The 27,258-nt window shown below is 39.9% G+C and overlaps 1 protein-coding gene across 3 annotated transcripts in view; it reads left to right on the forward strand.

The window, feature by feature from the left end:
* FTO (FTO alpha-ketoglutarate dependent dioxygenase) overlaps positions 1-27,258 on the forward strand; it is a 424,741-nt gene that overhangs the window by 210,036 nt on the left and 187,447 nt on the right. For all 3 annotated transcript variants that reach the window (XM_064383071.1, XM_012447942.2, XM_064383072.1), the window contains exon 8: positions 20,006-20,130. In XM_064383071.1, coding sequence (XP_064239141.1) covers positions 20,006-20,130 — 125 coding nt within the window. The remainder of the gene's footprint in view (positions 1-20,005; positions 20,131-27,258) is intronic.

The raw sequence follows: 27,258 nt of genomic DNA on the forward strand, positions 1-27,258 counted from the left end.
ATAAAAGTTTGGTGTATTTGATGAGTCAGAGGGCAGGAGAATGTCCTTGTCTCTGATGAGGCTCTTACAGTCAGACACATTGAACATCAGGGATAAAATAGACCTTAATCTCCGAAGGAAAAACCCTGGAGCATGAAACTGTTCCCACTAGAAATGCTGTAAATCTTGCAAACCATGTAGGTTTTCTGTTTGGGGCAACATCAAAGCCCAGTGACTTTAGAGATTAAAGTGTATTTGACAAGCAAAACTTTCCCTGTGCCTTGCTCTTTACGAGATTTGGCCTGTCTCTTGCCTTTGTTTCACCTCGGTATGACTTCCTTTCTTCCTGAGAAGTAGGAAGTATCACCTCAAGTCTGGGGTGGCTGCCATGGTTTGTTCATTTAAAGCTGGCTGTAGACCAGGCGCAGTGGCTCATGCCTGTAATCCTAGCACTTTGGGAGGCCAAGGTGGGTGGATCACCTGAGGTCGGGAGTTTGAGACAGTTTGCCCAACATGGTGAAACCCTGTGTCTACTAAGAATACAAAAATTAGCTGGGCATGGTGGTGTGCACCTGTAATCCCAGCTACTCTGGGAGACTGAGGCAGGAGAATCACTGGAACACAGTGGGTGGAGGCTGCAGTGAGCCGAGATCACGCCACTGCACTCCAGCCTGGGCGACAGAGTAAGACTCTGTCTCAAAAAAAAAAAAAAAATTGGTCTTAGGCTCCGGCCTCAGTCCGTCAGCCTTCTCGCATTGTCCAGCCCCAGTGGAGGACAGCATCTTCTCACAATCACTTCCCAGGGACCCTCTTATTTGTGGAAGAGTTTCAGAGCCTTTTGCTGACTTGAAGATCAAAAGACAGGAAGACAGTGGTTTGCCCCAGCTTGGATTTCAGCATTTCTGTTTCTTTTAAAACCATCTTCTGTGATGTCTCAGAAGAAATACTTTTTTTAATTTATTTTTTATTTTTTTGGCCTGTTTCTAACTCTGTTTGGGAATTCTCAGTGCTTTCTCTTTTGTACAGTGAAAATAAATGACTATTTTTGTTGAAATAATTTTTTTTGCAGATAAATTATTGTTTAACAGAGTAGAAATTTTCTTCAGTAACGTCTTTTTTTGGAAAGTAAGGTATAACATTTTGCTTGAAAAAAAAACAATTTGAAAAGAATTGTATTCTCTAAAGTCAAACATTCCCGCCTCCTGCCAAGTCCCTGTAAGATCTGGTCTGTGGCTACTTCTCAGGGTGGTCAGATAGCAGGAGGAGGACAGATTGGGAAGGCAAATGGCTTTAAGGGTAAACCCCACAGCGTAAAATCTCATTACTGGAAAAGCGCCTTGTGTGTAAGGATAGGTATTCCCATGTGGAAGGACGGCCATGGTGAATACTTAAGGGACTCACTAAAATATCTTAAATTGTCTCCGTTAAGCATGTAGCATCCTTAGAGGTCAGACAGAGCTGAAACTTGAACAGCTGTACAACAAGCATCTGAGATTGTTTTTAATTGTGTTTCCTTTCTCTAACAGCAGTAATTCTTGTTTATATTGTCAAGAACCTTTCCACTGAGCACAAGCGCACCATACTTGAAGGTCAAATGCTTAACCCTTCTGCATGGTTACAATGAAAATGGACCCTTTTGTTTTCATTAATGTATACCCCAGCCGTGTCTACAGGGAGAATGGGGGCCCCAGGCGTTCACCAAGCTGAAGTAACTTATTGTAAAAGAGCCACAAAGAGAGCATATTTTTGTTTCCATACAACAGTTGTTTAGCTTTTGCCTTGCGCACCCAACCACAAGACAGTATACTTATTTATCAATGGGCAGAATTTTGGGGGACCATTTTGTTCCTTTGACCTGTGTTACTTTTTACTGACCCGACCAAATTGCTTAAAAATTTTCCCTTTCTGCTGTCAGTGTTTAAAGCCGCTGAATGTCTCTGAAGTGATCCCTTCTTTCTTTTTAACACTTTGCATTCCTGTTTACCACAGCACCTGTTACTGTAGTGAACCATGAAATCGCGAATGCTATGCAGCTCTTATTGACCAGTGATACTTTATTAAATATAAATAGACTATCCTCCTAGGTATCAGTATATAAAGACAAATGCACATATGTCCATAGGTACACATGTATTGGTTGGTGGGTGACAATCAGGAAAGGAGGATGGTGTATTTATTTTTCAGACAAGAAATACTTCTTTTTCTGCTCCTTAAGAGTTAACCAAAACTAAAGGGGCCAGTTCAACAAACATTAAATATGAGCCTCAGACATGAAGGCTTCTTTGTTACTGAAACAAAAATACCACAGCAGGTGGTAGACTCGAACACAGGAGGGAGGAGGAGGTTCAGTTGTTGACCATTTTTCTAATCCTTTCAGAATACCCATTGTCTGAACCCCAAAGTTAACGTGTTCCTGCTCAGTCTCACGGAGACAATTTCAGCATGAAAGGGCTGTGCCCATCACTGGTTTTCGACAACAGTTTAATCTTTGGGTATGGAATGTATAACCACTCAACAAGCAGGAAAGGCAATTGTCTGTGTACGATGAGCCAATAATATCTGCTTATCAAAGCATAACAGTGTTCTGAACGTGGCAAGTTAGAGTTAAGCAGGAATTCATGCCAACCGCAGCAGTAGTTTGCAGGTTTAAGACTGTATTAATCCAGACAGAAATGTGGCTTTTGTTGTCCTTGGGGCGGCTCAAAGCAACTTTGTGGTAACCACATTAGCTTTCTAAAGCTAAGGCTAAACTCTGCACAGTTCATATCTGTTTATATCAAGGTGCTTCAGTGGGGATATAGCTGTTAAAATGGATTCATAATTGAAGTTGGAATATTGTTTTGTTCCCTGAAAATGAATGAAACATAGTTTATAACTCTGGACCTCAGAGCGCCCTAAGTGGGAGGCATTAAAAGATGAGTTAAAGGGCAAAGGTGGGCTAGAGACTGTTTCCTATTACTGCTCATGATGAAGGGTACCACATATCCCGTTCATATGCTGGGTCCCTCTGTTCTCATTGAGTCAAACACAATAGTTTCTTTTATTCTAAATCACAATTGGAAAGATATAAGAAAATGAAGGCAATATAATGAGAATTAAAAAAAAATAAATTTGTGAGAAGTTTAGAGTTGCAAATCTTGTTCCTATAAAGTAAGGCACAAATTCTAAAAGCTTATAGATGCTCCATAAATGATGTTTTTACACTTATTGCTCATGTGAACATTGGGTGTACTTTCCTAACCAGAGAGAAGCTACGGTTCTGTTGCTTACGCCACACATTAAATCGAATGATGGCCTCTGTCAGTGACACTAAACGTATACACAGAGCAGTGTCTGCAAACCTAAGGACTGTTGTGATCTTCTGGTAATACTAGCACTCAGAAGTTATCGTTTCATCTGACACTTACATTCCTTTCATATGTAGTATTCGTAAATGTGCAAAGAGCCCTAAATCATGATTTTCAATCTTGACCTAGGTAGCTAGGGAGAATCTCTGGGATATCTGGAGTGGAGCTAAGGCTCATCGACTATTTGGTTGTTGTCTGAGTTTAAAAAATGGGCTGGGCGCGGTGGCTCACGCCTGTAATCCCAGCACTTTGAGAGACCAAGGAGTGTGGACCATGAGGTCAGGAGTTCAAGACCAGTCTGGCCAAGATGGTGAAACCCCATCTCTACTAAAAATTAAAAATAAAATAAAATAAAATAAAAATTAGCTGGGTGTGGTGGCAGGTGTCTGTAATCCCAGTTACTCAGGAGGCTGAGGCAGAGAATTGCTTGAACCCAGGAGGCGGAGGTTGCAGTGAGCCGGGATCGCACCACTGCACTCCAGCCTGTATGGCAGAGTGAGACTCTGTCTCAAAAAAATAAAAAAGAAAGAAAAAGATGATGTTGTTCACTGCGACCTCAGGACTCTGTCTGTGTGTCCAAGTGAGACTCTAGTTGGGGAGAATCCCTGATTCTCACTATTTCTTCCACCAGTAGAGACCGTCTCTGAACCCTAGTCTGTCAGTGAAACTATGGTCAAGGGCTTAGCATTGTTAACCCCGATTTTACTCTGCTAGCCCATGAGACCCTGGGCCAGTCATTGACCACTCTAAGGCTGGGTTCTTTCACTTGGAAAATGAGTTTGCTGAAGATACCAACCTGCCATGTCAGCTTATTGAAAGGAATACATGAGATGCTGCATCCCTGCCTCACAGAACATTCCCTATGATTTGTCATTTTGTAGTTTAGTGGGTAAGAGAGTGAACTCTACCACCAGACTACCTGGGCGGAACTCTTGGCCCCACTACTTATCAGCTGTGTGATCTGAGGCAAGTTACTTAATATCTTTGTGCTTTGATTTTCTTTTCTGTAAGTTGGAATAATAATAAAACCTGTTTCACTGGATTATTATGAGGATTTAAATTAAGATTATATGAAAAGTTATTAGGACAGGGCTTGGCACACGGTAAATGTAAAATAAGTAATATTCTTATGTTTTTATTGTTGACACATTTCTGATTATGTGTTTTACATAGTCACTGTGATGGTTTTTTTTTTATGGCTACTATTAATGCATTAATAATATGCACTGAGATTTCCGATTAATAGGTCCTGAATTCCTATTTGAGAGCCATATCACAAAATTGACTCTGTGTGTGTGTGTGTGTGTGTGTGTGTGTGTGTGTGTGTGTGTGTCCATCCCCATCCATCCATCTCCTCCGGGTAACTATGTGCCAAGTGGCAGGTAGTTCTGACATTGAAGACTCTGTAGACAGTGGTGTTTAAGCAGGGACTGCATTTGTCTTAGGTAGATGTTATCTAAGGACAAGTGCAGCAGCTCTGCCCATGTGATTTTCATGAATTATCTTTTTCTACCAGATCGTTATTTTATTTAAGTTTTAATAGTCACAATGTTCATGTCCTTTGCAGAGACATGGATGAAGCTGCAAACCATCATTTTCAGCAAACTAACACAGGAACAGATATAAAAATGTGATTAATACTTGATCTACCCAAAGCATATAGTTTATATGAAGATCAAATGAGATAAAGTTGATTAAAGCACTTTCCAAAGTTTGTCAGTTTGCACATATGTTAGCTTCAGGCATGGGCATCTGATGTCTGGGTTAGATTTGTCTCTATTGCTTACTGATATAAAATTTGACAAATTATTTGACCTTTCTGAGTCTCAGTTTTTTTCATCTGCAAAATGGAAATGATAATATCTTTATCTTATAGACTTATTAATAGGATTCAGTAACATAGTGTATATGAGCAGCACCTGGCATGTAGAAACACTCAATAATGGCTGCTGTATCATCGTCATCATCATCATCATCATCATCATCATGATTCGGAAAGTATCCAGGTTAAGAGATATCAGCTTATCTGGTATCAATGCATTCCGTTACTCCATGAGACCCTGGGGTAAGACTCAATAGAGGGTAGAAAACAGCGTGGAGATTCCATAAAGAACTAAATGTAGAACTACCATTTGATCCAGCAGTCCCACTACTGGTTATCCACCCAGAGGAAAAGAAGTCATTATACGAAAATGATACTTGCACGTTTGTAGCAGCACAATTTGCAATTGCAAAAATATGGAACCAGCCCAAACGTCCATCAACCAATGAGTGGATAAAGAAATACCACAATGGAATACTACTCAGCCATAAAAAGAAATGAAATAATGGCATTCACAGCAACCTGGATGGAATTGGAGACCATTATTCTAAGTGAAGTAACTCCAGAATGGAAAACTAAACATTGTATGTTCTCACTCATAAGTGGGAGCTAAGCTATGAAGATGCAAAAGCCTCAGAATGATACAATGGACTTTGGGGACTTGGGGAAAAGGGTGGGAGGGAGGTGAGGGATAAAACACTACACACCGGGTACAGTGTACACTGCTTGGGTGATGGGTGTGCCAAAATCTCAGGAATCACCACTAAAGAATTTATTCATGTAACCAAACACCACCTGTTCCCCAAAAACCTGTTGAAATAATAATATTTTAAAAAGACTGAATGGGGGAAAGAGAGGAATAAAGAAAGGCTTCATTTTTATGACTCATTTTAGTAGATTTAATGTGACTCTGAGTGGCCGGTACTTTAGATTTATCCTAAATGTCAGCAGCAAAATTCTGGGGGAAAAAGGAGCTAACACTTATGGACTGGTTGCCATGTGTCAGTTACTATTGTAAGGGCTTTATGTATAAAAAATGAATCCTGTAAGCTGTCAGAAGTAACCGCTACAAATATTCTTTTACACATGAGGAAACTGAGGTCCAGAGAGCATAAGTAACTTGCCCATGGCCAACTTGGTCACAAAGGCAGTTGGCCTTCAGGGCCTTTGTTCTTCCTCCTGTGCTAAAGTCCTCAAGGACAAGAGAGACCTCCTGAGTCACTGATAATAATATTTTCTTCATTGCAGCCAAAAGTGGAGAAGTTTGTGCATAGCTTTGCTTGAATTTGAGTTCTGTACTGTCCAGATCCCAGCTTACATATGGTGACGTATGAAATGTGGAATTGGTGTGTGTGTATGTGTGTGTAATTTTCCCAAATCTTTCTTTCTTTTTTTTTTCTTGACACAGAGTTTCACTGTTGCCCAGGCTGGAGTGCAATGGCACAATCTCGGCTCACTACAACCTCGACCTCCTGGGTTCAATCCTGCCTCAGCCTCCTGAGTAGCTGGGATTACAGGCATGCGCCACCATGCCTGACTAAATTTGTATTTTTACAATATTTACAATGAGACTTTCATATTTTTAGTAGAGACAGGGTTTCTCCATGTTGGTCAGGCTGGTCTCCAATGCCCCACCTCAGGGGATCCACCTGCCTCAGCCTCCCAAAGTGCTGTGATTACAGGCATGATCCACCACGCCCGACTCAAATCTTTCATTTTTATGTATTTCTCTCATGTTCCAAAGCCCTGTCTGCTTAGTGTTCCAAAGCATTTCCAACTCCATGTGTCTAGTATGGACCTTTTCCCTTGTGGCTGTACAGTGGTAGGGTGGCGGTGGGGGATATACTGTCTTTGTGCCTCTGTTTTTTTCATCTTTAAAATGGAGATCCTTGATATGTCATGATTGCTGGATTAACTGGGATAATGGTTGTTGGCATGGTAGGTCGTAAGCACTAAATAAACATAGCTGTTGTTCTCATTGCCACTCTGGGGGGCCCAGTTCTCTAGGCCTGGGGACAGTAGTAGGGTCTTGGCCAGACCTTCTGGCTTCACTCTCCTAAGCAGATAAAATTTCTACTAGGGCTTTGGTTTGGATGTTGCTGAAAGAGGAGGTGGGTGGGTGAATGGATGGGTAGGTGGGGGTAGATATATACAAAGGAGTGAATGATAACAAAGAGCCTTTTCTGCTTCATTCTTGTGTAGAAAACATATGTTCAGTGATGCAGGCAGCAGTTGGGTTAAAGACACACTGTAGGGCTGCAGACAAAAGACCTGTGCTCTTCCTGCATTCACAATGTTTGCAAACATATTCACTTGTCTCTCTTGTTAGGGACTGAGCTGTCAGCTGGATCCTCTTGCGAGTGTGATTTCTTTTTCCCATTGCCTTTCAAAGGCCGTCCCTCCCTTCCCTTCTCCCCCAATGTTTTACACTTCATATAATCCAGTGTGCCCGACAGACCACTTCAGCCTTTGTGCTACTGATGTTTAGAGGAAGGAGGGAGTTGATCTGATGGAGATCTTGGGTAACTTTTCACTTGTCCAAGGATTGGAAGGTGCTAAGCCACTTTTAGGCCAAACATCATCAGTGGCTCAATTATTTCGTGCTTGGTGCCGTTAGCCATTCTTCACCTTCAATTAACAGTTAGGCCAATGGACAGATTAGTGCAGTGAAATTCTTAGAAGTGACAGCTAGGAATTAGGGGCATGTGTGTCTTGTGGTGGAGTTGGGAGAGTTCTTGCTTTTATTTATAAAGTGAGTAGTTTTTGATAAAAAGATAAAGATAAGGTGAAGCATTGCCAAAATATGTGGAGCGAAGTCAGCTGTCATCCTAGTATTAATTATGTGAAATGTATGGGGAGGTCCATGTTTAATTCTGGATCCAGGTAGTATTGCTATGTGCCGTGGCTGCAGTTTCAGCATTTTCATTTCTTTATTGAAGGTTTTGTGGCTCTGGGTTTATTTTCATCAATGAGACTTTAGAAAGCTATATTTATGCATATTACTTTTTGTTATGTATATATATAAAACATAACAGTATTAGGTATAATACTTTTATGTATAATCTATTAACGTCACTATTGTGGTAACATTGAGGTAGAGATGTAAAGAATCAACATGCTAAGTACTTCCAGCACTGATTAATCTTGGGCATTTCACCCTCCCGAAATGGACAAGTGAAGATCTGCAAAATGGGAATTACATGATCATCATACTTTATAAAGCATAGCATAATAAAACAAAACCAGTTTTATACATGATGGCCAGCGACAATTGTCTTGTCTTTGTAGAGATCTTGGATTGTGTCTTCATTGCCATATAATTGAGTCAGTCTTAAAGCTCTTGTTTCCTTTTTTTCCCCAAGAGTCTTGCTCTTGCTTTCTGTTTCATGCTATTGTTTATTAGTTGGGTTGCTCATCCTGAAAAGCAGCAGCATATTCCAAAGAAGAAGAGGCAGCAGGGAGGCAGAGAATTTCCCATTGGCTTAGAGCTCTAAATGAGTTGTTAGCTCATTTTAGCAGTGGGGCAATCATAATGCTGCTAATGAATAGGCTGGCAAGTGAAGTTTCCCATATATGGTGTCTTCTGGTGTGAGGATAATTTCAACACCTAAAAATCCACAGACAAAAAAAAATGTCATATAAATATTTTCTAACAGAAAGTGCCAACAAAGTCATCCTCCCAATACATGTCAGAACTGACAAAGGAAACTACTGATGGTGTTATAACTTTTAGTACTATCATCTGAAAATCCTTGAAAGGAAAACGTTGTGGAAACGCATACATATTCCCCTCAGACTGAAAGTAACAGCCTGCAAAGATCTTAGTAGTGGGTGTTGCTAATAGACTGCAAGTTGGGATGAATTGTGCCTAAGGTGGCACCTTCCTCTTGTGCCTGGAGTGGAATGCCACCCAGAGCCAACAGTAGAAAAACTAGGGAATAAATTGATATTCTTTCCCACATCGAATGGATTCATTTCACAGAGATGGGAAAGAAGTGGGGGTAATAAGTACCCCCTGTGCCAATGTGTTTCTGAGGCTCTTCCTTCCAGCGGATAGGTTTTGTGTTTTCTTGTTTGTACAGAAGGCTAATGCTTCAGAAGCTAGAATGATTCCTGGGCTCTCCTGGTAAGACTAATTATGCTGTTTCCTTATCCCGTCTATGAATCAGCTTTGTTACGTAGAGTGCATGTGATAGTGACAAAGAGTAGACTCTATTGAAACAAACAAATCTATTAGGCTGCTTGGAAAAGAGAGAGAGAAAAAAAGAACAATGATTTTGTAAACTCCATAAAGGCCAAAAAAGGGCTTTCAGTAAGTATGCAGAGACTAGAAATCAAATCCCATTTCCTATCATAAGAAGCCTGTTGTTTCAGCCATAGTAGTTAATGTACTGTATGTGAAAGATTTAAGACTGGTTGGAAAGCTCTGCTTCTGTTTTATTAGGCTGCTATTGAAAAGCCAACAGCATAACTTCGACTAGGTGCTTTGAGATTTCTTAATGGGCTGTCAGGGGCAAGACACCAGGGCTGTGCTATACTAGCTCTTTCCTGTACATTAAAACAACAGGGGCCAAGCGATCACATACAGAAGTATGAATTACTTGATGCTTTCTCTGTTCCATATGGCCAGCCATGTCTTTGGCAATTAATCATGTACAAAATCAGTCGAGTGCTCTCTGAAGCATTGAAATCAACATTTAGTTGTACCTGTGCCAGTAGGGGCAGTGGGGTTGCAGGCGTAAAATAGCAGGATGAGGGGCTGCTGGCGCCAAGGCACAAGCAGCTGGCTTCTATAAACAACACTTTTTTTTCCTCTTTCCCTTTCTCCCCCACTTTTTCTTTTTTTTTTTTTTCTTTCCTTGACAAATACACGGGGCTGTTTTTCACCATCATCTGCAACACCAAAGTTGCCAACGGGAGCTCTGAGGTCTAGATTTCGTACACTGCCCCGGCATGCGAGCTTAAACATATGGGGCAGGCCATCTTTTCCCACAGCAGCCTGAACATTCCAGCGGTCACCCACATGACTGTCCCTGGGAGTTTATGCAGTGGCAGGCAGGCTGTTGTGGCTCCATGGCTTTTGTCAAACAGAAGAGGCAGAGTGATTTCTCTACTCATAGAAGGAGAAAGATGGGAGGTACGGTGTAAGTGCTTGGGGGAAAAAACAAAACTAAGTAGTCATTCAGAGTCATGGCTGTGATATTTTAGGATTTTGGGTTTTGTAAATCAATATCCATATCTTTTCCTCTGTGATATTTCCCCCAAGACTTTATACATATGATGCTGCTGCCGATAATCCTAATACCAATTTCTAACATTTATCAAGTGTTTTATATATGCTGAGCACCGTGCTAAGCACTTGATGTGGATTATTTCATTTACTCTTCACAAGGGCTTCACGAGTTCGGTGCTATTACTTACACCGCTTTACGGATGAGGAAACTGATCAAAGAAACATTTTCCCTGAATTCTTTCCCCACAGACATTCTCGATTACTCTCAGCTAGCTCCCTTAGCTCAATAGTACATGATGGAAAAACACTAAAATATGTCTTACTGGCACATTTTCGAGGAGTCATGTGGTGAACTCTGCGGAGATGTTCATTCAAATAAAGTGGGTCTTTGAGATGAACTGAACCAAGTGTGTCTTTAAGGTGGGAATAAAAGCCTGCTTTGTTGACAGCCTCTTGGAGACTTCTGCCTTTGTGCCTTCCTTTCAAGACAGTGGAGCTTATCTCCTGCTTTCCTGGGTGAGTTGACTATGAAGGGTGGGGGAGGGGAGGGGAGGATGAAGACAGCAGCCTTAAGTAGTCCAGTAGACGTGGCACCCAGTGGTGACTTGGTGTTATCTGTTAGCCGAGGTCATCCAGGATGCATTTTCTCAAATTCAGGAAACAGGGGAAAGAAAGTTTTAACATTGTGTAAACATTGGCACCCCCAAAACCTCCTGTTCCCGGAGAGGGAGATAAGGTAGGCAGAAGGGCTGAGAGGAATGTTTATTTGTTCTGCCGCACTGTGGATCCAAGCGTGCTGGAAATCTTTGGTGGTGCCCAGTCCAGTTTAGAAAATGTGAAGGCATCACTCAGCATTGAGCCAAAGAGACCTCACAAAAGAGCCATCTTAAACTGACAATCACTAAATGAAGGAAGACCTGAGATTGACCTTTCTTTGATGGGACTAAGGCTATCTCAGTGGGTTCTGTGCCTTTCTTCTTCTTTTTTTTTTAAAAAAAAAAAGAGGAAAGAGAGAAAGAAAAAAAAGTGTTCCTGGACTTTTGAAGAGGGGAGCCCTGGTTGGGGCTTTTGACAGCCTGTGGCAATGTTGATGTGAGGAAATAGCTTTCCCAGCTGATAACATCTTAAACCAAGTTTCTTCACAAGTTGAACCTTTAGCCCTCATTATCAGTCAGAGCATATCTTTGTAATTTGTGTGTGCAGAGGGGAAATACAACCCTAACATGAGACAGCTATGTATATAAAAAGTGTTGAGGGTGACATTTTTCCCATAATAACAGTATTACTTCTGTGGTGGTGGTGAGGATGGATAGATGAGGAGGTCAGAAAGGTACGCAGTTCTGGGAACCTGGTATGTAAACGCCTTTTGAAATTGCAAGAACAGTAGTAGATTTTTTTTTTTTTTAATGAACTCTGTAGCGGGATTACCAGCCATATTTGTAGAATGCCATCCTTTTTCCATGCATTTCCTTGGACAACGTTCTTTGATTTGTAAGAAGGAGAGATTAAGTCTGAGTTTTGGAGTTACAGGTCTATCAGAAGCTGTTGCATCATATCAGAGAGGAACCAAAAGGATTAAAGGTTTACGTAGAATTATTAGTAAAGAGTAAATGGTGTAAGTCTCCTTTTAAATCTCAGAGTGGTTCCTCTCTGAAAACCCTACTTCAACAAATTCTGCTATGGTACAGTGGAATTAGGACATACTGAAAATTACTGACTGTAGCAATTTGCCCCACAAGAATTAGGTGAATTACTGAGTTTTAATTGAATATATTCAGAACTGGAAGACTTTTTCCAAGAAAGATAGGAATTTTAAGCCCAAAATTCAAGGTTCCTTACAGTTTTTGGTTTTTCTTTTCTGATTTGCAATCAGTCTCTCTCTCTCTCTCTCTCTCTCTCTCTCTCTCTCTCTCTCTCTCTCTGTCTCTCTCTCTCTCTGTCTCTCTGGCTGTGGATTTTTTGCTTTGGTTTTATACATAAAGTTTTGAGCCAGGAGAAATGAAAGACTCTGGGAAATTCTTAAGGGTCCTTAATATGCTGTGTGTTGCCAGTCCACACTAGTTTTCTCTGCTGAAATGGACAAAGTGAGACTTCTAGAACTCCTATATATACCCTCACATTAGGAGGGCATATTTTTAGACACATCCATCTAAATGACCGTCACCAAGGGCATAGATTTATTTTTCTTGATTTTGTTGCTTAAAAATAGTTTTTCCAGCCCCATTCTTAGACTCATCTTTAAGAATAGTTTGAATCGAATCAAAGCTTGTTTCACATACTGTTTTTGACCTTGAATAGTGGTCTCTGGCTTGATCGTTAGCTTGACTCCCCAGACATGTTCCAGCATGTCATTTGGCTTCATTTATTCCAAAGCATCCATCAGGAGTCCACTTTCACAGCACGTTGCCATTCTAGGCACTGTGGAGATTATTAAGAAATGGGCATGGACCCTTCTGGTCTAATTGAGCCCACACTCTGGAGGAGAAAAATTTAAATGAATGTGTAAGTGCAATGCAGTACGACATGGTGGTGCATAAAAAGAGTGATCAGCTCTACTTAATTTGGTGGAAGCGTGTAGTTTGTGGGAGACCTCACAGAGGAGGTGTTATTTGAGATGTTTCTTGAAGAATGAGTAGTTACTAGAAAGTAATACAGCAAAAATAACAATTGAAGTATAGTACAGAACAACCATATATTTTCAGGGAATTACAGTTTGATATGAAATAGAAGATGATAGGACATACATTTTGAGAAGTAAGCAGGATCTGTATGAAAAACATTTTTTCCCCCCCTAGGCTAAGGAATTTGGACTTTGAAAAAATTATTTTTTTGTAGCCTCCAAATGCTAATAACTGAAGCATACGCAAACAAAGGTGCTCTGGTTTAGGTGAGATTTTGAAGCCAAAGCTCTTTGTCTTCTTGGCGACCCTAAGAAACTTCACGATAGCACCACAACTTCATGACAAAAGCCTAAAAACCACGACCGTAGGTGATGCTGAGTTAGTCAAAAGGAAGTAACATGTTTGGACATGTACTTTTAAAAGATCACTCTTGAAGCAGGAAAATTCATGAAAGGGGTGAGATGTACACAGACAGACCCGATTGGAGACCATACATGGTCCAGATGAGAGGTGGGTCTGAACTAAACCTATGGCTGTGGGGAAGGGGGCAAGTTTTAGTCATACTGAATCATAGGATTTTTCCTGTTTAGATATAGGCAGTGCAGTAAAAGGAAAGGGAGGAGATTAGGGTGATAGCGAGGGTTCTAGTTGGAATTATTGCATTGATAGTAGTGCAGTCACTGTTCTAGGGAAATACAGTAGAAGGAGAGCAAACGTAGTCAGTTCAAATGTGGACAGGTGAAGGTCAGAATCTTTATGCTTGAGGCAAAATGTTTAAGGAAGATAGCCAGTTGTTGGCTATATGGAACCAGAGCTTAGTGGAAAGGTCTGCTTAAATCTAGAAGTGTAGAGATGTCAGTAGTCTACAGGGAACCCTGAAAGCCACTGGAAGGGCAAATCACCCAGAGAGAGAGCCAGCTGAAGAGATGAGAGGGGGATGAAAGGTGTGTCCTTGGGATGACAACAGCTTCCATACGGGAGACTAAGAAGGACCAGCTTAGTGTTGGGTACTGGCCCAGGAGAGAGAGGTGTCCACTAATGGAGTGAGATGACGTAAAATCAGAACTGGTTCTAAAAATAAAATCCACCCTCAAAGGATAAAGAGATAAAGATTTCTACCACTAGGGATATGCAAAATGATATGCCTCTGGCTTCTGGTACATATAGATTTTATGGTTGCAATTATTCAGGGGTTGCCTGATTTCCTTTAAAATGTTATCACTTAAAGTAATAGACATTTTCAGGAATCCCTTTGTTAAACCAGCATAGCCTAGCACAAGGTAGATTGGCAGAGTTTAAAATGAAACCAAACAGTAATAATCATGGCAGCATGTGTACCAGGCAACTAGTACTTACAAGAACTGTGGAGAGGTTCTGTTCTCATCACCATTTGGAGTTATGGGAAGGACCCACACAGCTAGAGGTGACAGCGGGGATTTGAACAGCCAACACTCTAAAGAATACGTTAATACTTAGTTCTTTCTGATCTGGCCTGCATTTCCATAGGTTTCTGTTGAAAAAAAAGTACTAATGAAATGAAATTTAGCCTCTAGTGTATGCTTTCTAAATCTGTGGGGATTTTTTCTTGTATTTTGGGAGGAGGGGAGGGAGAATGTGTTTTTGGTAATAGGAGACCGTTTAAAAATTGTTATTTGTTTGAAGACAGTTCTGTGTTACTACTAATGGGAAAATGGCCTATAAACATTTCCTGGGGAAGTCAACCTTTGAAAAGCCGACACTGTTATAAGGAGTAAAAATATCATGTTAATTGCCTTGTAAAAAGAACGCTTTTTTGACACTGAAATTTCCTTTTGTGCAATGATTTCTTTTCACCCTAAATTTTAGAGTTTGAATGTTCAAAGGTCCCCCTTCCTTTCCTAATATTAAAATAGTTTTTTTGTAACAGAATTTGTTTTTGTCATTGTTTTATTTCTCCATATTTTTACTACTTATTTACTACATGTGTTTACTTGTTTTCTGTATTCTTTCTTGTTTAAAAATGTGATGCAAATACAGTTTTTAAGTTTAATTTTATAAAATTTACATACAGTAAAATTGGAATTGACCTTTTTTGGTGTACAGTCCTGTAGGTTTTTTGTGTTTTTATTTGGTGTTTGTGCTTTTTTTTTTGAGATGTTGCCCAGGCTGGAGTGCAGTGGCATGATCTTGGCTCACTACAACCTCCTCCTCCCAGGTTCAAGCAATTCGCCTGCCTCAGCCTCCTGAGTAGCTGGGATTACAGACGCATGCCACCACACCTGGCTAACTTTTGTGTTTTTCATAGAGGCAGGGTTTGCCATGTTGGCCAGGCTGATCTTGAACTCCTGATCTCAAATGATCTATCTGTCTTGGCCTCCCAAAATGCTGGGATTACAGGCATGAGCCACATGTCCTATGAGTTTTAACGTTTGTATAAACTCATGTAACCACCACCACAATCAAGGTACAGAATGGTTCCATCATGCTCAAAAATTCCTGGTGTGTAAACGCCTTTTGAAATTGCAAGAACAGTAGTAGATTTTTTTTTGAGTAGATCTCAATCCCGATTAGAGATTCACAGATTGGTAGCTGCCTCTTGCCCGACCTAATCCCTAGCAACCACTGTTACGTTCTCTGTCCCTGTAGTATTGCCTGTTCCAGAATGTCAAATAAGTGGTTTTGTTCACTGAGCATAATGTGTTTGAGATGCTTCTGAGTGGTGGCGTGCATCACTTGCTCAGCCCTTCTTATTGCTGAGTGGTATTCTATTGTGTGAATGTATCACCACGTATTTATCCATTTACTTTTTGAAGAACATTTAGATTGTTTCCAGTTTTTGGTGATTATGAAGAAAGTTGCAGTAAACATTTGTATTCATGTTTTTGTTTGAACATAAGTTATCATTTTTTTAGATAAATCCCTATAAATGAGATTGCTGGGTCATATGCTAAATGTATGTTTAACTTTATAAGAAATTGCCAAACAGTTTGTCAGAATTGTAGTATTTTGCATTTCTCCTAGCAGTGTCTAAACTATTAAAAACGCGAATGCTATTTTAGATGCTCTTGGGTTGGGGTTGGCAAATTATGTTTCACAGTGCCTTGGGGATTTAAGAAGATGCCGCATGACAAAGGGAGGACCTCTAGGTCCTCCATACCAGCTTCAAAGAGAACTATTCGCATTTTGTTTGTTGTATATATTGGAGTTGCATGTAAGGATACATTTGGGGAGAAAAGGGCTTTATCTGCAAAGTGTTAAAAACCATTGCGGTAGGGAAGTGTATCCACAGTGTGAGATGTGGACCACGAGTGACACAGGGTGATGCTAGGTGGTACTTGGGGGCTCTGGACATGAGGACCACACTGTGAGACAGTGATTCCCTCTTCAGCTCCATCTGTTTATGTGATTATGTGAAGAAAGTGCAGCATTTAAATCTGCTGCATCGTTATTCTTCACCACTTGTTAGTATCTTCTTTTACAAAGAGAGAGCATGCTTTAGCCTCAGAGCCTTCAGCAAGCAACAGTATTGATCTAGAATGTAACAAATATATCGCTTTGTTTATATTTACTTTTATGATTGTCTTCTCATTTATAAGTACCATTGGTTTAACCATTTTGCATTTGACGTCAATTTATATTTTTTTAAAAAGCCAATTTTCATGGTATTATTTTTTTCTTTTTTTACTTCTATTTAGAAATTACTATGAAAATGAGGCCATTTAAATGAAAATATTAAATACTGTATTATATAGTTCATATACAAATATAGCAAGAATTATGAGGATATGCCAGAATAACTGAAGTTGAGGAAATTCTTGAACTACAGGATCTGGTTATTTCAAGAAACCTTAGAGTGAGTCCCTTAGTGAAGGGAAGAGCTTCTTGTAAAGCATGTAACTATTTCTTACTTTATCCATTTTATGAGTTTACCATTTATGTAATAGTAATTTCTTAAAAGAAGATAGCCTTCATTGTTTTGTTTTTGTAATATTTATTTTTCAAGTCCCTTCTTTATTCACTGATTTGACAGCTATTTTGTGGGCAATGGGATACAGTGTTGAAGTAAACAGGCAACATCCCATTTCTTTGTGAAACTTTCTTTCTTACATCCTTGTTCCTTCCCCTCTTAAGACTGTTCAGGGCCTGTGGAAAACAAGGGCCCCTGGATAAAATGCAAATGATATGAAAGGCAAGGAAGAGATAAATGACGTTTAAAAAAATAAACATTTTAATAGATTCACAGAGGGTAATAATTTTATTTTGATCATGTTTTTGGAGCTAGCTAGATGACTACTTTGTCTTTCATTTGATGTATTTTTGCATTTTGCTAAAATAATACATATATACCTACAGACATAACAATAAACTATATGACTTTTTTTTTGAGACAGAGGTTCGCTCTTGTTGCCTGGGCTGAAGTATAGTGGCACGATCTTGGCTCACTGCAACCTCTGCCTCCTGGGTTCAAGTGATTCTCCTGCCTCAGCCTCCCGAGTAGCTGGGATTACATATGCCTGCCACCTCACCTGGCTAATTTTTTGTATTTTTAGTAGAGATGGGGTTTCACTATGTTGGCCAGGCTGGTTTTGAACTACTGATCTCAAGTGATCCACCCACCTTGGCCTCCCTAAGTGCTGGGATTACAGGTATGAGCCACCGCACCTGGCCGATAAAACTACATGATGTTTTGAAGTTCCTTCCAACTTTTAAGTACACGAGATAGTTTGTCACAGACAAGGAGTGGTACTGTTGTTAGAACACCCGCTAATGCTCAGACCTCTCTGAAATTAGACATCTTTTAGATTAGAGATTCACAGATTGGTAGCTGCCTAAATTCTGTTCAGCCCATTGGTGTTTCTCGTTTGACCCACGTGGCATTTAGAAAAAAAATTTAATGAGTTTACAAGATTTACAAAATCAATTTTCACATTAAACACACACACGCACACACACACACACACACACACACACACCAGATTTCTTGTTGATTTTGAAAATTCATGAATCTGGCATTAATGAGCCAGCTTTTCTGAGTGGCAGAGCTGGCTGGATCTGAATAGTGGTTACAGTTTTTAGGCAGAACATGTGCTCTCTTTCAGTAACCTCTGCTTAACTCATTCATGTTATTTGCCTGGCCTAGTGTGTATTTGAATTTGCAACCCCTGGATCCTGGGTTTTATGCGCTGAAATTACCTAGAGAAGCTGAATGTTCCTCCTTATGCTGGAAGGCTGAACATGTTGTCACAGAAGCTGCTTGAGAACTGGGTGTATCTCCTAGCACAGTAGATGGAATACTGACCCCAGGAGGCAGGATCAGGGTCCTCTTCCTGGCTAGTATCAGGTGGATTATCCAGGCTCTTTCACACTGGTACCATTTTCTGCCTTATAGGTTTACATCAGTTAACAATGATAAGCAGCAGAAACAGGTTCTGATGAATTTTTTGTTGCTGTTTTTTGAGATGGAGTCTCACTCTGTTGCCCAGGCCGGAGTACAGTGGTGTGATCTCAGCTCACTGCAAACTCCATCTCTCGGTTTTAAGCAATTCTCCTGCCTCAGCCTCCTGAGTAGCTGTTACTACATGTGCGTGCCACCACGCCTGGCAGATTTTTGTATTTTTAGTAGAGATGGGGTTTCCCCATGTTGGGCAGGCTGGTTTCAAACTCCTGACCTCAAGCAATCTGCCTGCCTCTGCCTCCCAAAGTGTTGGGATTATGGGCATGAGCCACCATGCCCAGCCCTGGTGAATTTAAACAAAATGAGACTTTATTGAAAGGATATTGGGAGACTGACACTATCAAAGGAAAAGCGAATGATCTGGACTTGGAAAGTTCCAGAAACTAGAGATACTCTGAGGACCATGGGTGGAAGGAATTAAGGGAATTGATAAATTGCCTCTGCATTTTTCCTCATTTCTTTATCATTCCTCTCAAGAGTCTAAAGTCCTGAAAAAGAATCAAGTTGGTCTGGCCCAAATCCTTGATAGGGGAGGATAGGACACCTTGGTTGACAGTCCCTCTAAGACTTTATACCATGAAAGAAAAGACTTCGCAAGAGGAGATTTAGGTGATGTTGCCAGACAAAGGGGATGAGGTATGGAATTATGCAATAGAAACAACAAGGGTTCATTAGTCCTCTTCTCAAGGTTGTCACGAAGACAATAAATATGCACTGTCAAATGCTATAAAAGAGTAAGGGAGTAGTGTTTCAATTTACATGAGAACCAAGTTATGGGTGTGCTTTTTAGGTAAACAAATATATTGGCATCTGTTAGATAAGAAATATATTGAATGACTTAGAACACAGACAATTTCATTGAAATTGAAATGACCATTTTATTCCTTTTAGCAATTGCTTTGGTTATAAAATCTCCAGAGAAGCCACGCTAACTTTAAATTTTAAAAACATCTGTAAAATCTAAAGATGTTCTTTGAAATACTTACTCGAAGAAATGGTCTTTCTGATTTTTGTGTTCCCGTTATTTTCTTTGCAAGATCTTGATTTGCAACAAGCAAGGAAAATGAGTGAATCTTTCCCCATCTTCCCCCATAAAACACTGCTGGCATGGGTAGAAATTTAAAGTAATGATTCAAATAAGAGAGGCAGAGAAAGCCTCAGCTGGGTGGCAGGAAACGGTGAAAGTCAGAGACTGCTCTTTTTTAAAAAGGCAAAACAAACAACTCACAGTGAAGTGTACGTGAAAATCATTTCTAATAATAGCTCGTGGTAGGCAATTCCCAGGAAAAAAACAATCGTTGGTGTGCTGAGAAAGTTAGAGTAAGAATGCGCAGTATCTTGATGTGTTACTTAAGGCAATGGAGCTTTAGCGTATACCTTATGTGCCATGTACATTGATTAAACACAAAATATATGCTGGCCATTTTTGGCCATCATTTACTGTATTGATTCGTTAGCAGGGGAACTGTAATAAAAAAGCCATTGATTTACTGTCCTTATTTGCTTATGGGCTTTTTTTATTATTAATTTTTCACTTTTTCTTTCTCTTTTTTGGATCATTTCTTGTAGACAAATGCTGTGCTTCATGAAGTTAAAAGAGAGGGGCTCCCCGTGGAACAAAGGAATGAAATCTTGACTGCCATCCTTGCCTCGCTCACTGCGCGCCAGAACCTGAGGAGGGAATGGCATGCCAGGTTAGTTCTGTTATGAAATGGGATTTGTTGTTCTTGACAAACAAGAACTATATTTGGCCAAGCCCTTCCTGATGGCTGGCCTCGTGCCTTTCCTTTGAGGAGGCCATGAAAAATAAGCATATTTAAGATGCTTTCAGCTAAAGTTAGCTTTCCTGCCCATGGTACCTACATTAATTGTAATGATCCATTGGCGTCATCAGTATGTTTACACAGTTTATCAGGAATAAATTCCAATTTAGCATGCATGTTTGCATTTTGAGCATAATGTAATATAAGTACCTGATGCTGAAGAACCCTTTTTAATCAACAGTCTAAAAGACTAGCATTGCTATTTCATTAGGGCAGATGTCAGGGAAATCCATATAGTGCTCCTATATCACTCTGTGCAGAACAGATTACTTGAAAGCATAGTCATGCATCCCTTAATGATGGGGATAGTTTCTGAGAAATGTGTCCTTAGGCGACTCCCATTGTGTGAACTTCATAGACTACACTTACGCAAACCTTGATGACAGAGCCTGCTATACACCTAGGCTATATGGCGTAGCCTGTTGATCCTGGGCTGCAGACTTGTACAGCATGTTTCTGTACTGAATATCATAGGCAGTCGTAACACAGCTGTAAGTATTAGTGTATCTAAACACAGCTCGGTATAGAAAAGGTACTGTAAAAATATGGTGTTATAATCTTATGGAATGGGACCACTGACATATAAGGTTCGCCGTTGACCAAAACCTCGAAAAAATTGTTCTGTGGCAATGACTGTAGTCTATTTATCAAGCCCATTTTTAGGGTTGACCAACTAGGAATGACTCTTGTTTCAACCTGGTCTCTTTCCACGGAGTTACCTGTGCTTAGAACCTGTGTTACTGGTGAAAAGTGTCTTTAAAAATCATCAGTTTTTAGAGAACTGATGCTTGCATAGTAAATACCATGTTATCCTGTTCTTTTTTGAAAAATGGTTGATATTGTGGGAGGTGAGAACTAGTTCTCTCACATGTTAGGGTCATCTTTTAGATTTGTAGTTTGTAAAAATTGTTGAATTGTCATCTGTCTCTAAGCAAGAGGGAGAGGAATCAGGAAGGGTAGGTCATATTTTGTCTCAGAGTCTTATTTGGTGCTTAAAAATTCTATGTGCCTGGGAGTCCAGAACATTTATTGATAGGTATAATATTCCCCAAATGACTTCATTTAAAAAGAAATTACAATAATTGATAGCTTTCCTAGTAATAATTATAAAAATAGGTTTGTCTGAACAAGGCTGAAGATGAGCATTTTCCAAGAAAGGAGACAGTAAGAAGTATTGATTCTCACTGGGTATCAGAAAGCTGCTTTTTCAAATGTGTGTTATCTTTAAATTCAGACTTGTATTTAAATAGTAATTTAAAAATTCCCAACGGTATTTCCCTTCCCCTTCCCCCATCTTTTTGGTGGTATGGTTGGAGTAAATGGCAGACAGTTTCTTTTAAAAAATATATTTATAAAAATAGAGACAGGGTCTTGCCATGTTATCAGGCTGGTCTTAAACTCCTTGCCTCAAATGATCTCTTGCCTTGGCCTCCCAAAGTGCTGAGATCACAGGCGCGAGCCACCACGCCTGGCCAGTGACAGATGGTTTCGGCTAAAGTAATGACTAAATGATTTCCAATTTACCTTTCAATAACTAATTTTAAAATTTTCTTTGTATTACAAGTTAAGCATATATATTGATGAAAGTACAACTATTAAGGAATAGGATATCAGTTTGGGGACATCTAAGGGGTTGCTTTGCGTCTGTTTAATGTTTCATGTCTTCCCCATGATGATTCTAATTAAATAGAAAGGAAGAAAGAATTCCTCTGTAATCTCTCCTCCATTTCCCTTCTGTCCAAAGACCATGTGGCCCAGTGAGAGCACCAATGGATATCTTTTGTTGAGTGCATTTGGTTTGTTAACAGAAATTTTTTAATACACCAAATCATTAGACAACATGGTCGAAGTGGCCTGTTTGAAAGGAATCTGCTTTCAGCATTTCTGGCCCTTACTGCTAACAATTTAATCAGAAGCTGGAGCCAGTGTTGAAGTTGATGTAGTCTAGCAACTGAAACAAAAATTCTCAAGTCCTTTGTGTTAAGGGAGGAGGAAAGAAAGAGCTTAGCAGCTGACACTGTGCAGGCCCCCTTAAAACTAAACACCTGAAAGAAAATTTCAAGAGGCTGGTGTCTTGAGATCTCAGAAGGAAAAGTGTCCTCAGAGTATTAAATAACCATAATCCTTCTTCCCACCCCTTCACCATCCCCATTTGATGTTTCCCATCCTAGTGACCTATCTACAGACTCATCCATGTGATCCGTATAAACAGACGGTTACCCTACACCTTTCTTTTCCTCATCAAAGTGTCATCTGGCTGTCTGGAATTGGGCATTGCCTCGAGTGGCCGTCAAGCGGGTGGTGGTGAAAGTTGTAAAACATCCACTGCGGTGCTTACTGAGCAGCCTAGTTTTAGAGATTGGCCTATTGTGTACTTCGGAATTACACAAGGAAAAATGTGCTTTGACAGAAAATAATTAGCACTCGCCAAAGGCCACGAAATAGGTTACAGTATTTTACTTTCATCAAAGCTATCAGGGGATCAGTTAGATTAGATAATAGAAATTTTTTTCCTCTGAAAGTTAAATACAGATGACTCTAATTACCTTATATTGCACGTTAGAGAATGCATTATGAATTGTACAACTTCAAGAAATTTAGGTCAACGGAGCCACCGCAGCTGGCAATAACTTTAGTGTAAGTCTTTTGTAATAAAGGTTTTTACCCGTCTTTAGCAGGTTCATTTGCGATCATATTAAGGAGAATTTTTAAAGTAAAACTTGTAACCTGGTTATAAAATATTTGTCTGTCTCTCAGGTCGGGCGCCAAGCCATTGTTTGGGACTCACTGAAGTCTCTTAAACTGAAGCATATGTTCCTTGTAATTTAGCTTTTTGAGGAAAGTGTCAATTTTGCATGACTTGGGGTAACCGAGTTTGTCACAGTGTCACACAACCCAGCGACTCTAGAGACACATCTGAGTGCTTTGGGTTTCCTTCTCCAAGCTTGGTAATCCCATAAACAACCCTCTCCAAATAGGCTTATTAGGGCTGTCTATTCACTTCCCCAGAGTTGAATGATCCAAAGGACATTGGGAGAAGCTGTGTGAATACAGGGTAAGTGTTAACAGAAGTGGGACAGAATTTCTGAAGATTCGCCTTTGTTTATCCAGTCCCCTCTGCCTGATGGACAGCTTGTTATAGCTTTTAAAGAACTGGGCAAGCCCTCTGATCCGACCCCTTCTTGACCTGCGCAGCCCAAAGGTCAGTCTGTAGCTAATAAACTCTGAGGTTCTTAGGGTCTACTGTAGGAAAAGGCAGAAAAAGAGCAGCTGCAAGGACCGGGTGTCCCAGGATAGGCTACTTTAGGGTCACTCTCTGATAATGAAAATGATTACCAAATTATATGGAAGTTTAACCGCAATCGTGAGTGAGAGGAGGGTGGGGCCCAGAGTATTAGGTTTGATAAATGAACTGTGAAGAGGCCCATCTGGCTCTCAGCATCTTTTCTCCCCCTCTTTCCCTACCAAGGGGAAACATTTTAAAATAACAGCAGTACATATAGACTCAATGACCCATGCAAGGAGCTGGAATGGATTAAGATTTAATGGTGACAGTGGAAGAAATTATCATTTGAAAAGTACTCCAAAGAAAAGGTACAGTTTAATGTCCACACCCGAGTTGTCTTTCTAAATAAAATATATTAAAACTCAGTGCCTTGTTTATCTTCTGCAAAGCCCTGGCGTCTTTCCTAGATGGCTGAAAATTTTGAGGGTGTTGTTTATTATGGAATAATTATTCATAGTTTAGCTTCAGGAATGCATTGGGCTTCCTTTGCCTTGAAGTCAGAATGAGAAGCAAACATTTTGTTCTGCCTACTTTACCCATAATTAGGTAAATCAAGTGTTAGAGAAAATGCTTTTCCAAAAAAAATTGCATCCATATCAGCCTCTGATCCCTGATTATTGTGCACTCTTTGGTAATAAATATGTATGTCACTCTTGAACAGAGTCTTATTCTTATTACAACCTGGCAGCTTTTCTGTAAATACGAGACGAAAGCACATAATGTTAATTGAGTAATGTTTGGTTCTTTCTTTTTTCTTTTTTTCAAAGAAACATCATAGTGAGTCTATACGTCTATTTATTTGCTGCTAATTGATAAGGGTAATTATTACCACAACAGAGTGGCAAGTTCTCTGACCCACTCAGGAAAGTATTTAATGGTAGATGTCTTGGAAGACTGGAATTGTGGTGAAAACCCTTTATATTGAACTTCATTGTCTTGTAATACAAGCCTCACTCAGGTAATCATTACATTAAAAATCAAAACAGAAGTCTTCTAAACGTTACCCAGAGTTAGCATATTTTTCATCAAGGTTTTGATTTGACTATCTATGTCTGGGGGGATTTCGAGTGAGCAGAAAGCCAGGTAGAGGATAATTCAGGGAAAGGGCAAATACTTTGAGAATCAATTGTGCTTTTTAACTTTAAAGCCATGGCCCTAAAGTTTTGCTAAGTCAGGTGTAAATACAAAAAAAAAAAAAAAAAAAAAAAAAAGCAAGGCCATTAGGATTTTTAAAAAATTGAAGTATAAGTCATGTATAACATAAAATTTCATATAAGAAAATTTATCATTTCAAAGTGTACAGTTAAGTGATTCTTTTAGTATATGTACAAGATTGTGCAACCATTACCACTATCCAGTTCCAGAGCATCTTCCTTCCCCCAAAAGGAAACCCTGCATCTGTTAACAGCCACCCTCAATTTCCCCTTCTCCCCACAGTCCCTAGCAACCACCAATCTACTTTTTATCTGTACAGATCTGCCTATTTATAACATTTGTTACAAATGAAATCATACAGTACGTGGCCTTTTATGTCTGGCTTCTTTCATTTGGCATATAGATTTTAGGATGCATCATGTCATAGCATATAAGTATTTCATTCTTTTTTACTGCTGAATAGTACTCTGCTATATAGATGTGCTACCTTTTATTTATCCAGTAATCAACCAATGGGCATTTGGATTGTTGGACAGCAATCGATTGATGGACATTTGGGTGGGTTGGCTCTCTGGCTATCATGAATAATGCTGCTGTAAACATTCATGTACAAGTTTTCGAGTGACATGTTTTCAGTTCTCTTCGGTATATACCTAGGAATGGAGTTGCTGGGTCATATGGTAATTCTGTGTCTAACTTTTTGAGGAACTGCCAGGCTGTTTTTCACATCTGTTACACCATCTTATATTCCCAAGAAAAGCGCACAAAGTTTCCAATTTCTCTATGTCCTCATCATTACCTGTTATTTTCTTTCTTTCTTTTTTTTTTTTTGGACTATAGACATCCTAGTGGTATATTATTTGGTTTTGAATTGTATTTCCCTGCTGACTAATGGCGTCAAGCATCTTTTCCTGTGCTTTTTGAAAACCATTGTTTTTTCAATAGGATATTTTTAAACATGGTGGACTTAGGGACTTACCCCTCTTATTAGTGGTAAAGAGCTCACAAGCCTGTTAAGAATATTTGGCTTGTAGAAGGGGTGGGGTTCCAAATGGGGCTGTCATTAAATTGCAACAGTGCCCATTTCCCTGTTACCATGGTCAGGCCTAGGTCTTTGTTTATTTGTATGTGGCCCCACTTATTTTTTTCTAGAGATCCATTCTCTTACATTTCATTCAGCAGTGCACACTGGGTAGGAATGTAGCCTGATTAAATGGAAACTCGGTCCATTTATAGCTCTTTAACTTTTAGGCTCAAACAGAACTTAACTGTTCTCCCATAGGAGACAACTTCATTTGGGTCCAAGGAGCCCTAAAAATGGTGCTGAGATTCATTTCAAATAATATTTATGGAAGTTTTTTAGAAAAGCTTTTAGAACTACTTGCTTCTAATTAAAAATGACTCTCTTAAGATCCAGATAACTTTATGTAAATATCTTCCTCATGTTGGGCTTTGGCAGCTCCAAAAAACTGCCAAGTTCCCATATTTTTTCTGGACTAGTAAAACAGCAGTCTTATTTGTTAGTCATCTTTCTTTTCTCTATGACCCCAGCCATCACCGCCTACCCCCAGAATGGATCCACTCTGGACATCTTTGTTAAGACTGCAAAATCTGGCTGTTAGAACCTAGAATGTCTAATGAATAGGATTTACTATTCCAAGCTAATCAGCTTTAGAACTTTGATCTGGGCTCAACAAGTATAACACTTTGTATAAGTTACTTACATGGATTAGCTTGGGTTCTAAAACTAGCACATAGAGGTGTTCTCCACAGGTATCTGTCTCTCCTTCTGCCTCCTGGCTAGTCATGGATTATATGCAAAACCGACAAGTCGGCACTGTCCAGTTTAGCAATTAACTATTATTTATTGAGTGTTTATTAGGTGCAAGTAACTGTGCTAGACACTGTGTGGGAAATATCAAGATGAGTAGGACATGAGTCTTAGCTGTAGAATCATTTAATGGGGAGATGGTAGTTAACAAGAACACAATGGCTAGCACACACACTTTAAGTCTTTTTTCTGGGAGGCACTGTGAAACCCTAAGGTAATTTAGCAATGGGGTCTGCCCTAAGGGAACTTATATTTTGATAGAAGCTTATAAAATGAAGTAACCTGATGTTAATTATATATGGACTTGATTCTGTGTTTACATTTTTATCTCTCCTACCAGAATGAAAGTTTTATGAGGATAGGACATTTGTTGTTTTTGTTTACCAGCTGTAAAACATACACCCCAGGCCAGGTGCAATGGCTCACACCTGTAATCCCAGCACTTTGGGAGGCAGAGGTGGGTGGATTGCTTGAGCTGAAGAGTTTGAGAACAGCCTGGGCAACATGGTAAAACCCCATCTCTACAAAAAAATACAAAAAATTAGCCAGGCATGGTGGCGCACACCAGGAGTCCCAGCTACTGGGGAGGCTGAGGTGGGAGGAAGTGCTTGAGCCCAGGAGGCAGAGGTTGCCGTGAACCGATCTCACCACTGCACTCCAGCCTGGGTGGCAGAGTGAGACCCTGTCTCAAAACAAAAGAACAAATTTGCACCCCAGATCTTTGTAG

Source organism: Aotus nancymaae, unplaced genomic scaffold, assembly GCF_030222135.1.
Source record: "Aotus nancymaae isolate 86718 unplaced genomic scaffold, 86718_ANA_hifiasm-v0.15.2.pri h1tg000030l, whole genome shotgun sequence".
Lineage (NCBI taxonomy): Eukaryota > Metazoa > Chordata > Mammalia > Primates > Aotidae > Aotus > Aotus nancymaae.